Source organism: Marmota marmota, unplaced genomic scaffold (assembly GCF_001458135.2).
Source record: "Marmota marmota marmota unplaced genomic scaffold, marMar, whole genome shotgun sequence".
Classification (NCBI taxonomy): Eukaryota; Metazoa; Chordata; class Mammalia; order Rodentia; family Sciuridae; genus Marmota; species Marmota marmota.
Window position 1 is genome coordinate 46,886,075 of NW_026000229.1, and position 13,892 is coordinate 46,899,966.

General features: G+C 38.1%; 1 protein-coding gene across 1 annotated transcript; it reads right to left on the minus strand.

The window, feature by feature from the left end:
* Positions 1 to 1,954: 1,954 nt before the first annotated feature.
* LOC107137734 (olfactory receptor 11G2-like) lies at positions 1,955 to 9,843 on the minus strand. Its single transcript, XM_015480184.2, has 2 exons — positions 9,008 to 9,843; positions 1,955 to 2,113 (listed from the first exon to the last, which is right to left on the minus strand). The coding sequence occupies exons 1-2, from the start codon at positions 9,830 to 9,832 to the stop codon at positions 1,955 to 1,957; spliced, it is 984 nt and encodes a 327-aa protein (XP_015335670.2). The 5' UTR covers positions 9,833 to 9,843.
* Positions 9,844 to 13,892: the final 4,049 nt, after the last annotated feature.

Here is a 13,892-nt window from a genome sequence, read left to right on the forward strand (position 1 = left end):
GTAGCAATATAACCTAGTTTAGAATCATACGTTGTGCTTAGTTGTAGCATCATTTGGGTCCTTTGGAAAGTATAAGATATACGACATTCTTCTTTGAGGGAAATATCTATAAGAGGCAAGGGGGAAAGGCAGCTGTAGTAGTCAAGGAAAGCTCCTACCCCCCACATTTTTTTGTTGGTGCATTATAGTTGTACATTTTGTTTGGATTTGATGTTACATATTTGTACATGCACACAATAGGGCAATAGAATTTGGTCAATATCACTCCCAGCACTTCCTTCTTTCTCCCAACCTCCCAACTCTAGGTCCCTTTTCACTACTGATCTCCCTTTGATTTTTAGGAGATACACTCCCACTTCTCTTTTTCTTTTCCTCTGTAGCTCATGAAAAGGTTTGTGAAGAGACATGGATCTAACACTTGTGGAAGGAGAGGGAAGAAAGAGAATTGGTTAAGAAAAGCCCCAGACTGTGATGTAGGTCTGAGAAAGTCTTAGACCAAAGTGGAGTACTGGCTCAAAGACTTTCTGCATTTGGCCAGATGGAGCACTTTCTGCTCCAAGGTAGGCCAGAGATCAGCTGGGGGAGAGCATGATTTTTACCTAAATACTATGGTGGAACCCAAATGTACTGCTGCCAGAGGTTGTCAATTAATTGCTCTCCTCCCAGTGGTTAGCAGATTATGTCTTGAGGGTATTTCTGAGTGGCACACCTCCATGGTTGCCATAATTGTCATAATTCCTTTATTCTCTTCCAGTGGTACCAGACTATAGGTCTTGCCTTGACCATAACATTTTTTAATCATACAGGCCAGTTATTCTGTATAATGTTCTTCAATTAGCCTTATATAATTTAAAATTAGATTCAGATTAAGTATCTTGGCAGGCAGAGATCCTACATCCTTCTAGTATATTGCATCATCTGCATGATTTCCATTCCCATTTGTGATAAGGCTCAGTTTGATGCAAATGGTGTTTGTTAGACTACACCACCATAAAGTAAGTCTTTTCCCCTTTGTTGTCAATAAGCAGATGATGATGAGGTACTATGTGTATATAAAAATCGTGTTGCTCATCAAACTTCTAATTTATTCATTTATTTATATCTCTATGTACTCAAAATTATTTATTGAATGTTACAAATGTGTAACTATCATATATTACATGTTCAAATTGTTTCTGGTTTGACTGGCTGGAGACCTATTACAAGTTTGCATTTTTATAATTTTCATTTGCTTCTATAAATCTTCAAGCACTTCCTTGATTTCTGGCAACCAAGTGCATATTCAGGGATTGTTTTGTATTTTCTGTATTCCAGACACAGAACCAGCCAATTATTCTAAAGAGTACTTGTTCCTTATAGTAGAACACAGTAGGTCTTCTCATTGTTATTGGAGCATCACTGCTGCCAGGCCTTATCAGTTAACAGATTTATTTCTATAGTTATGCGTATATATTGAAAGTGATGAATCGGTACACACAATCTCATTCTGACTCATGGGGTTTCAACTTTTCTTTACTTGCTAACTCACTTTTCTGGAGAAAGAAACCTGGCTTCTGTTATACTTATTTAATTAGCTTATTTGGAAATCTTCCTGTATGCCACCAACCTTCCATTTCTATCCCCAGCCTTCTATTTCTTTCCCTGTGAATAGAGACTTGGCACTCTGGGTGTGGACACCCTGAACCAGGCTGTCCACAAACCTGATACGCTTCTAATTCTTATTACATTCCAAACTGCATGGTCAGTTGCCCCTCCCCTACCACCCTCCTAACCAGCTTAAGCTCTAAAACTTGCGTCTTGGTTACTGCATGTACACTTTCCAATAGCACCCACATCTCTCTGCTAGTTCTATTTTTATGGTTGAATTATTCAAAACAAAAGGAAAGAAGAAAAAGAAAGGAGAGGAGAGAAAGTGCTTTCTTTTTTAATAGAAGTGAATATTGTAGTTATTCTGTCAGGCTTTGCTCCCAAGAACCTCATGGAACATGTTAAATGACAGATTGTGGATTAATGCCTGATGCCATAGTGAGATGAATCTTTTGGAGAATAAATTGAACATAATTTTCAAGTCAGAGAGATGTTTGGTCATTATGAGGATAGAACATGGCACACTGTGTTTGTGTTTCCAATGATAATCTAAGGAATAACTTCTTATCATGCTCATTTATAATGTGATTGCCATTTTCCTATCATGAGAGTGTGTCTGTTTCTCATGTTCTTGAATGTAGGCTGGTCCACTGACCCTTATTGACTAATAGAATGTGATCAAGTGATGCTATGGAACTTCCAAGTTTGGGTCTTATGATATCTGTAACTTCCACCATAGCAGCTGGGAACACTTGGAGCAAAACTATGAAGCTCCAGTTGAAAGCATTAGCTGAACGGCCAGCCAACATTCAGCACCAAGTAGAGTGAGCCATTTAAGTGATCTTTCTTGTCTGCTTCAGGTGTAACCATGCCTGCACACAGAGATAATACCATGTAGAGTAAAAATGTTTCCCACCTGAGGACACTAAATTCTCATACTGATTGGACAGAATAATGGTTTGGTTGTTCTATGTCATTAGGCTTTGGGCAGTTTAATATTGTAGTAGTAAATAATCAAACATGCTGGAATCTGAAATGTGGAATGGGGACATCTGAGTAGAATTTGAAGAAGTCAAGAATCTTGAATCTGTCATTCAGCCTACCTTCCTGTGAGTTTAAACCTATTTCCAGGTCAGAGAGTATTATCTTTTCTTTGTCTCCTGATTTTAAGAACAGACTTTTCTGTCTTTCAGAATCACTCTGCTCACATCTTCTTTACATAAGTCTATCATATTAAAGACTATTCTGTTCCTGCATTAGAACATTATATTTTTTTCACCTGATAATAAAGTTCAACTGTCCTTTTTCAAGTAGAGGGAGTTAAAATCTTAATTTCAGGTTTTAATCTTGGATTCAACTATGCCTCACTGAAATATGTTATTATGCCATCCAAAATACATCAGGAAAAAAAGAGGTGCTGGATAAGATCACTCTGACAAGATTTTCAAATAAATATTTCATATGTATTCTATTATAGTGCCAACTATATTAGGCATGTGAATTTGGAAATGAACGATATCAAACACCTTTTTCTATAATCTAAAATATGTTTATAGATAATCATGATAAGAGATCTGGCCCTTTTTTTAGTAATATTTACAATGAAGTAAACATTGCATCAGCACAGTCAGGGGACTCCCAGGCCAATACACTTAACATTGCTAGAACCAATTTTAATATACAGGATTTGGATACCTGGGGCAGCTTTGACATATGCTCTTTCTTCCAAAAATTTCACTTTGGCAGTTATACAAAAAATAGAAGACCGCTGGAAAGCCCTCCCTCCCTTTTTTTTATGAACCCCTTTCTGGCCATATTATGCCTCTGGACACTGCCTCTTAGAAACATTAGGGACAATCACAGTGCTTCACTTAACCCCCATGTGCCTTCCTTCCAGTGGCAAGCTCAAAGGTGAAAGGTTTCCCTGAATCCATCAGTGAGACTGTCACCTAGGTCATTCTCTGGGGCCCACCTCTTACCTCCAGGGAGCATCAGAATCTAAAGAGTCAGACTCAAAATGGTTGTGACTAGTCGTTTCAAAGACTCCCAGAGTTTCCCTATAAGTCCTTCTTTAAGTGATAGTAAATTGGACTTGAACAACTCCCCAAAACCTGAGTACCTTTCTAATCATTTCCTAAGAGAAACCTCATTGTCCCTTCTTATTACTGAGATGTGGTGGTTTAAGTTCGTACCCTCTCCTGCACCTACAGGTCACCCAGGAGTGGGACTGATGCTCACTCTGAAGGTCCAGTGACTGTCACACTTCAATGTGTGAAGAATCACATGGGGTCACATTCAGCACTCAGATCCTTGGGCCTTTCCCACAAGTCTGTCCTATGTGGGGGTCTATGCCTGAAGATTTTACATGCAGAGTGTCAGGGAGATGCTACTCTTTAAAAGTGACACAATTCACAGTGGCTTAGAGATAAGATTTGGCTTAAGTGTACCTTAGCTATTTCTTCCAAGAGTTCTAGTGGCAATGATATCTAATCTGACTCTGGCTACTGTAGAAGGTATAACATTTTAATTTATGCCTTTCATTCACTCTGGTTAACACTTTAAGTCACTTTGGAGACTTAGTTCTTAAATAATATTGTCACTGAAGTACTATATTTGATAAACAGTATGATTTGATGAAGAGACATTGGAAGTTGGACTCTGCAGAGAAAATTAATTCATCTCTGACCTCAAGGAGTTTACAATACAGCAAGTCACTTAATCAGAAAAAAATATTAAGTACTTTATCTCAGCAAAAACTCCACTCAAGAGATAAAGTTCAGATCCTATTCATTTTCAGAAATTAAGTAAATACAATATCATCCCCTGAGGATAGGGATGGACACTCTTGGGCAAGATGACATCTATAGGGAGGAGGGAGAAGGACAGGTTTCAGAACCTTCCTTCTTCAGTGAGACATCTGTGGTTCCCTTTAGAACCTTCTGCTCTTCAAGTTTTATGCACATAAATCCCACGCCACAAGGTGGCAGAATGATCCTCATAATTTCTTGAGCAAACTGATGGAAGTCCTGGGCCTTTAAGTGCCTACTCTGCCTGTGCTACACACTGTTGGCTGGGAGAAATTTAGGGCAATTATCCAGAGTCGCATCACCTAGATCACAAAGTTGTTTCTGTCACCCACTCCAACCTATTTTCCTTTCAATGCTAACTCAAGGACACTGCAAATTTACACTTTGGAAGACATCTTACAGCAGTTGGAGTTTCAGACTACATCTTAAAACCATTTAACATCCTACTCATTTTAATGGCTGAATAGCTTCTTTCATATGAAGTTCTCAGTATGATGATAATCTGTGTACCCTAATACCAGTCCATGCCCTTTTTGTCCAAGATGAGATGTAACTCAGGAAAATTCTCCATAACACCAAATCTCTCCAAGAAAATGTTGCGAAGTCAAACTTTCTGAAAAAGTAGCATTCTCCAGAACATTCCCATACATTTCTCCACTGCAAGTTTAAACATTGTACGTTTTTACAATAATTCTTCAGGTTTCCCACAGGCTTATCTTTCTCTTCTCTGTGATCTCTCAGTTGTTAGCATGACAACCCTGGCTCTGAGGCATTTGCAGCAAGCTCTTTGGCTTCTGCCTCATCACATTGTCTTTGGCCTGAGTCAGTGAAACAGGGAGAGCTTGAGACAGGTGGCCTGAATGTGCCAGGGTCATCCTAGCTCATTCATGCCCAGTAAAGCCAAATGTTCCAGTGGAGTAGCAAAAAATCAAAGAAACAATTGAGCAATTGGGACCAGGAATCACTTACTAGCAGAGCTAAGGGCCCTTGGTGGACACTAGGTCCTATTTGGGTTTCTGGATGCGACTGTGGGACAGAAACTGGCATTTGATAGTAATTGGAATAAAGTGGTCTACCCGCAGTGGGTGCCAGGTCATTTTTCTGCTGAGAACAGGTTTGGAAGCATCCAGGCTGACAGAGGGCCAGGCACCTTTGTGAGCAGTATGTTTGGGATGTCTCAACTGTAATTTCTGTGTCCTCTGAACAGGGTGTGGGGCCCTGAGTGTTTTCTGTTTCCTTTTGTCATTTGGGAGGAGGAAAAGAGACTCACAGAGCTCTTTTTCATTTAATACTGAGCTGGAAGGAGACATGTGCCATCATTTGTAGTTGGATTTGATTTTTACCACTCTGCCACTCTGGATTTTTCAATTCCCGGTGTTAAATCCTCCACATATGGAGCAGTGATAATACATTTTTTTTTGTGGGGGGAGGATAACTGGGATTGAGCTCAGGGGCACTTGACCACTGAGCTGTATCCCCAGCCCTATTTTGTATTTTATTTAGAGACAGGGTCTCACTGAGTTGCTTAGTGTCTCACTGTTGCAGAGACTGACTTTGAAATCCAAATCCTACTGCCCCAGCCTCCCGAGCTGCTGGGATTACAGGTGTGTGCCACCTCACCTGGTGCAGTAATAACATTTTGGTACATCATAATAATTGCCTAAACTTTGTACATAGGACAATAATCTTTGTGGGTTTTTATGCTGAAAAAGTCTTGAGACTCATAGTTGGCTTATGGTACTCTCCATGCCATCTACCTCTCTTTTGCCTTGTCTACATGTAGTTTTAGAGCAATGATTTGTGAAGGCTTTCCTTTTTTGGGATATCTTGGAAGATTATTATTTTAACAAATATTTCCTGCTTATATTATACAAATGGAATTATATGTTCACAAGAGAAAAATGAGAAAACCTCAGCAAGAAAATGATGATGTAACCACTTAACATTGGAGGTTTTCTCTTCTATCTATCTTACATTTATAGTTAAACTCATTTTTGTATTTAAATGTAAAATTGACTATACATGTTTATATTATTTATATTCACATTTTAATATAAGAACTTATTTGTTAACAATAATAATTCATTGTCTCTGTTTCAGGCAATTTTCTGAATGATCATGGATAAAGCAATGAACAAAACAGATAAAAGTCCCAGATTTGCTTAATTAACATTTGCTTTACTTCACTGACATTAAGTAAACTATATAACTAGAGGGTAATAGATTTAGGTGGAGAAAAATAATGAAAGAGGTTTATGTGAGTGTGTGTAGGAATGTCAGGGGTGCAACTTATTCCACTCCTTTGCCACCCAGTTTTATTAAGGTTAAATGTTGAATAATATTCCATTTTAAATATTTATCACATTCTAACTTTTTAAAAGATTGTAACACAAAAAAATTGTAACACAAAAACATAACATAAACGTCCACATTTCTGCTATAGGTATAGTTTGTAGACCCCACCCTCCCTTTGGTCATTAAACATTAAAGTTCTGTGAGACTAGATTCCAGGCCCTCAAATCTTTTAATGCTATGCTCCCATTTTATTCTTGAAAATTTTGGTCACCACTCATTTGTCAAAATTACATCAAATTACAAGTTAAATCCTTAGAATTTCCAAAAGAGAACTGAGAACTGCTATATGGTGTTTTTTGTTTTGTTTTGTTTTGGTTTTTGTACCTGGGATTAAACTCAGGGGCACTCAACCACTGAGCTACATCCCCAGCCCAATTTTGTATTTTATTAGAGACAGGGTCTCACTGAGTTGCTTAGCATCTCGCTGTTCTTGAAGTTGGCTTTGAACTTGCAATCTTCCTTTCTTAGCTTCCCAAGCTGCTGGGATTACAGGCGTGTGCCACTATGTCTGTCTATACAGTGTTTTTATCTTACTGGTAGATAATATTTTTACTTGGATATTTTGGAGGTACCTCAAACTCAACTCCAAAACTGATCTAATGATCAAAGATATTCATTATCTCTCTCCTCCACCACTATTGTAGCTCTTCATCTTTGAAGAACAATTTGGATTATGTAAGTCATTTGACTCTGGGGTCTCCCAGACATTGATCTCTGAGGATTCTGAGAGCTTAGTTCCTCTGCCTTATCAGGCTATATATGTTTTACTTTCTTGTCCAATGATATTGCTAAGCATGAAAGTACCAAAAGAAGCCCCAGTGCATCCTCTACATTCCATTCCTGTTTCTCCCTGTTCCTGTTATGTAGCAGCAACAATTGACAGTCAGAATAAATCACTCTGACTAGTGCAGTTAATCTTTTGTCAATTCGCATATTCAGATAATTCCACCTGTGAACCAAGCCTGGGGTCCTTTCTTTTCCAGTCAGAAGGTTTTGTGAAACCTGCTCCACTTCCCACCTTGAAGCCAGAGGTATGAACTGAAGAAAAGATGTGGTACAGTGAAAGCATGTCTGTGTCTCAAGGAAGTGCTTCTTAATGTATCAAATAATTTGCAATTCCATCAGATGTCAAAAAACTTAATGTCAGGACAAATTTAAGTTGAATGTATAAAGTTTGGTCAATAACTTAAACAAAATTACAAATATAAAAATACCCTTGTAATTACACAATAATTTATTGAGTTACTTTTATTGCTCCTTTCATATAATTGAGAATAATGGAAATTGTATGAATTTTCCTTAAGACCCACAGATGGAAATGAGTGTTAACATCATGAATACTTTAAACTCAACATTAAAGTCATTTTCAATGACTTTCTAAATTATTTATAGTTTCTTCCTCTTACAGTAATTTTTAGGTAATTGTTCAGCTATTTGATTTATATTTCTTGTGCAAAGTATAATATAAACCACTCCTTCCTGTACAACTTACATAAATCCCACCTTTTTTCATTTTTTAAACTATAAAACTTTACTAAAATACATAAAATAACACATAAATAAAAAAATAATTTAGATAATATTCTTGATTAGGAAAAGTGAACATTATTTATGATATTATTTCTTCCTAAATTCATGAATAAATCTTAAACAATCAAATTTCAATAAAAATACAAAGAAACCTTTTTTGAAGTGGAAATAAACCAAATTATAGTTTATCTGAAAGAATAAACAGGCAAAAAAATTTTTTAGGAAAGAGATATAATAACAAATACCTACATTTACTAGCCATTAAACATTTGGATCTGGGTGTGTAGTGCTTAGTGATATAACACTCACCTACCATGTATAAGACCCCAAGTTCAATCTCTAGGATGAAAAACAAACAAACAAAACAACAAAACAAAACAAAACAAAAACCCAAAATATGTAATGCTAACAATAATAAATCCTGACTTTTAAGTCTGGACAATATTTTCAATCCAGGTTCTTATGGTGAGTGCTGTTTAAGATGATAATGGAACCTCATTCTAGCAATCCTTAAAATATGATTACTTTGTAGATATATATCACCCGTGTCTTGCTGAGGTAAGTTGCATTTGACAGATATAGTTTGTCTCTCTTTTTATTTATATTTTATGAACACCCTGTTCAGTTCTGAAGATTTTCCTCAGAGCATCTTTCATCTCCTTGTTCCTCAGGCTATATATTAGAGGATTACATAGGGGGGTTATCACAGAATAAAATAAGGTAATAATTTTTTGCATTTTTACCGTGTGTCCTGATTCAGGGCCAACATACATCATCAAAATAGAACCATAAAAAAGAGTGACAACTGCCAAATGAGAAGCACAAGTCAAGAAAGCCTTGCGTTTGCTTGCTGCCGAGGGCATCCTCACCACAGCTAGAATCACCAGAGCATAAGAAGAAAGAATAAACAGCAAAGTGCCAATCATGAAGAAAGCATTGAAGGCAGAGTAAATGAACTGGGTGGTGGAGTCTTCAGAACAGGACAGCATCATCAGTGGGACAGGATCACACACAAAATGGTTGATGATATTTGGACCACAATAGGATAACCGTGAAATAAAAATAAATGGAGTTAGAAAGAGGATGAACCCACATGACCATCCAAAGATGACGAGGCCAGTGCACAGCTGTCTGGTCATGATGTGTGGGTAATGCAGAGGACGGCAGATGGCAAGGTACCTGTCAAAGGCCATGATGCAAAGGAAGAAGCCCTCATCATACCCAAAGGAGAAGAAGAAGTAGAATTGTGCAAAACAGCTCACAAAAGAGATGGATTTGCTTGTGGAGAGGAAGTTTGCCAACATGTTGGGGACGGTGGAGGTGACATAGCATATTTCCAGGAGAGAGAAATTGCCCAAGAGGATGTACATGGGGGTGTGAAGGCGCCGGTCTCCCCTCACAGCACAGGCGATGGCTGCGTTCCCCATCAGGGTCAGAGTATAGGTTATGGAGAAGAGCCCAAAGTAGAGGAGCTGCATTTCTGGGCTGGAGGGAAAGCCCATGAGGATGAAGTGGGTAACAGAGAGTGTGTGTTCTTGATTGGACCCATTCATTGGTGTAGAAGTCACTGAGATGACAGAGGTTATTGCTGTTTAATGTTGAATATTGTTTTTTTCCTGGAAGCACCAATTTTTTATTATTCATTTTTATAAGGTAATAAACAATTAAAGTGTTGCTTGAGCAGCAAAACTGACCTGAAAACTTGCAAGACTCAGTTCTGAACAAACAATGTTATTTTTAAAAGTCACAATAATAGCTAGGAGGAAAAAATATGAGGCAAAATTTACTTCACTAAGAACCCTAGATTAGATACTAAGAATATACTCGTTTTACCTGCATTATTATACTACTTTTCTGCATATGTGGAATTATTTGAACACTATATGGATACTTCATAACTTTTTTATTATTTGTAACAGTGAAATATAATAAAATACTAAATCAAGATATTTTAAGAGACCATGTCTCAATATATTGCCTAATAGGGCACAAATTAATATTTATTTTCACTTGTGATTACTCATGGTGTTTTATAATGATAATAAAAAAGACCTCTGTCACTCAAGGATAAATAGTCTTTTATGCTAGTTTGTGTATACATACCAATGTTTAGTATTAAAAAAAAAAAAAAACTTTTCTTTTTTTTTTCCTTGTAGGCAGCTCCGTGCAGTGTTAGGAAGAGTTCTATGCCTTGGCCTCTAAATCAATCTGCCTAAATATTTTATATACTTCCAGGTGAATATATGAATATGATGTACCATTTTTGGAAATTGGTCCTAGGTAGAACAGCTGGTCTGATTGAATATGGCTAAGTTTAATGTGCCTGTACTTGTTAAACATAGGTCTAGTGAGCTGCAAGAGTAATTGAAAGATTGGTTAAGTTTTATGATGTATGGGACTCATAGTAAAATTTTAGTACATTTTTACTGATATTTGACTTAAATATCTTTGTATTTTATAAATAATACTCAGTAAGTGAAGAAATGCTTGTCAAAGTAAGACTCTCTGACCCTGATCAGAGAAATCCTGGTCATATTTGTTTATAGGAGATAATATTAGAGTTTCTCAGGCCATACTACACAGAGATCATTGACTCTTTCTTTGAGAGCCATTGAGATGTTACTAAAATTGGAAGAACTACTATTTAAGACTCTCATTGCCCTTGAACCTGCTTGAAAACTAGTGTAGCAAATTAGGCCAGCTGAATCCTGTCCCTTACTATGTTGTTTCAATAACTTATAATTCAATGTATAATCTTTTTGTTCTTTAGACATTCTTTTATCCTACTTACTTAGGATCCTTCTCTTAGTCATTTCAGTTAATTAATTTTATGTAGAGAAGTATCACTGGCAAAGGATTTGTTTCAAATCATTGGTACTTGCCTTTCTTGTGTCAGAATATCCTGGGGATAATACTTGTCCAGTATTACAGTTTAGAGTAAGTCCTGTAGTGAAACAACAACAAAATGGAATTCAAAAGCCATATATAAGCTTGGGAAAGATGTTATCTTTGGAAAAATAAATATGCCATATTTATTCATCAAGTTAAAAAAAGTCATCAAAATAAATAAATTTGATTTTATCAGTTAATGTGCATCCTTTCTTAAAATCCTAAGCCTTTTTATATGTGTCTATCTGTGTGTGCATATACATATAAATAATAACTTATAATATACATATATATATTCACACACACATATATATGCGCATATACATATAACGTATTTTAGAGGGAAATGATAACTAAGTAAAAATACTCATCAGAAACCGCATTAATTTTTTGCCAGTTTTATTCTAATGAAATACTTTGTTTTCTCGAAGAAAATATTTTCTATTATTTTTGCAAAACATTGAGCAAGTATGGCCCACATGTTATAAAGTTTGCACTCACTCCTTGGAGGAACGCTGAGAAGGTCAGAGATGGGGAGAGAAAATATTATTCCATGGAGCAAAAGACAAGTGGGAGACTTCCAAGAAATGGGATCATCCAGTTTGTAATCACTTTCAGATTGCAAAGAGTGAGCACTAAATACAGTTTCACTAACTTCAGGGTACATGTGATGAAGTGAACGTCCAGATGAAGGTAGCATGTATATTTATTTGCTTGCATCATGGCCTTTTGTGATTTGGGGCTCTCTCAATTCAAAATGAGGTCATTTTTGAAATTACAATCAAATGCCAAATTTTACTGTTCCCCAAAGAAAAGTGAAGATGTAGAAGAAAATTCTTTATTTCATTTCTAGTGTTCACAATTACAGACAGTTCCTGGGGAAAAACTAAATAGTAAAAGAGATGCTTCTACTAGCTGCCATAGAAAGCTCTGTTAGGTTCCCTATACCCATTTCAAAGAAGAAATCATTCTTTGCTTATCAAATATCTGTATTTGTATAGTTTGTTGGAGATTTTTGAGTTGAACATTGTGTAGAGCACAAAAAATTGACAGTTCAAAAAATTTAATTTGCATCCTCTTATTCCAAAAATATTTATCAAATGTGTATGAAGTGCCAAATGTCTCTCAGATCCTGGAGATATGTAGAAATCAACCCCACAACTCCTACTGTCACAGTTATTATATTCTGTTAAGGAGAGAAGAAAACAAAGGCCTAAATAAGATAATTATATAGTATATTGAAAATAGTAAGGAGAAAAATGAAGCATGGAGTGTGGCAGGGAAGTTGGAAGTTGGAATGGGAGATCATGATTTTACAGTGACAGGAAAGCTGTCTGGGGAATGTGACATTTAAGCAATGTCCCCAACTGGAAGAACAACCTGTGGATATCTGGAGGAGCTGTGTTTCAAGCCAAAATAACAATTGTCAGAGGAACCACTGGCAGAAGAAAGCATAATAGAATGATAGTATAAAGGCCAGCAGGTTGTTGTGGCTGTGGCAGGGTAAGCAGTGGGGACAACCATGAGATACCAGGCAGAAGGACACTGGGTGAGGCAGATCGCTTAACGTAGGCCATTTGTAAGGACTTTTTTTCAGTGTAAGAAAGGGTCAGTATTTGAGCAGAAAACAAAATGGTCCGGCTTAAAGTTTTCTTTTTAAGAGATTCAACATGGCAGCGGGCGGGGAGGCAGCGCTTTCAGTACCTCCTCAGTAACGGGGTCAGAGAGACACATTGATACGCTTGGATTCTACCTGCTGAGAGGCTCCTGGCGAAATTCCACTGAAGAGAGACCGGCTGGCAATTGGTAGGATTTTTGGAGGTGACAGTTTGCCCCAGATGAGTGAATCTCCGCCACGCAGCACAGCGCAGAGGTCCGGACCCGCCAGCCGCTGTCCGCGCAACTCGACTTGGTGACCGCCCGCCCGCGGCCCCCGTGACTGGGCGGCTAGCCCCCGAGGCGCGGCCCAGCAGGTGCGGGGCAGGGACTCTAGGAAGAGGTCTCTAGCCAGGCCTTCATGAAGTAGCGAACCGGGAGCTGAAACCAACCAGAGACAGACCAGTCCCACCCATCCCTTCGGACACTCCAGCAAGGAGCCTGTGGCCCGCCATAGCAGAGAGGTGACGTCACCGGAGTTCGGCTGATGGAATTCCTTCCCAGCAGAATCCACTTTAGCAGGTGTGTGACTCCCACCCCCTCCAGATACAAGCAGCCAGGAAACCTCGGGAATCTCCCTGGGGGCGTGTCTGTAGGGAAGCAGAGGGGATTCCCGATCCCCAACTCCCCTTACCACCAGCAGCGACACCCAAGGTCTTAGCAGCCAGTTTCCGGGGGGCATGCCCACCAAAGGGGTCTGGAAAAATTAAACTGTTGGTCCCCAGATCACCACACCACAGCACTGGGGCTTAGATGAATGATGGAGAGAGAGCTCAGTTGTTCGAGAAATAGGACACGCGGTGGGGCTGCAAGTGTAACCAGATCTTTGAGGCCAACATCACCCTGATCCTGAAACCAGACAAAGACACTTCAAAGAAAGAAAACTACAGACCAATATCTCTAATGAACTTAGATGCAAAAATTCTCAATAAAATCCTGGCGAATCGAATACAAAAGCATATCAAAAAAATTGTGCACCATGATCAAGTAGGATTCATCCCTGGGATGCAAGGCTGGTTCAATATACGGAAATCAATAAATGTTATTCACCACATCAATAGACTTAAA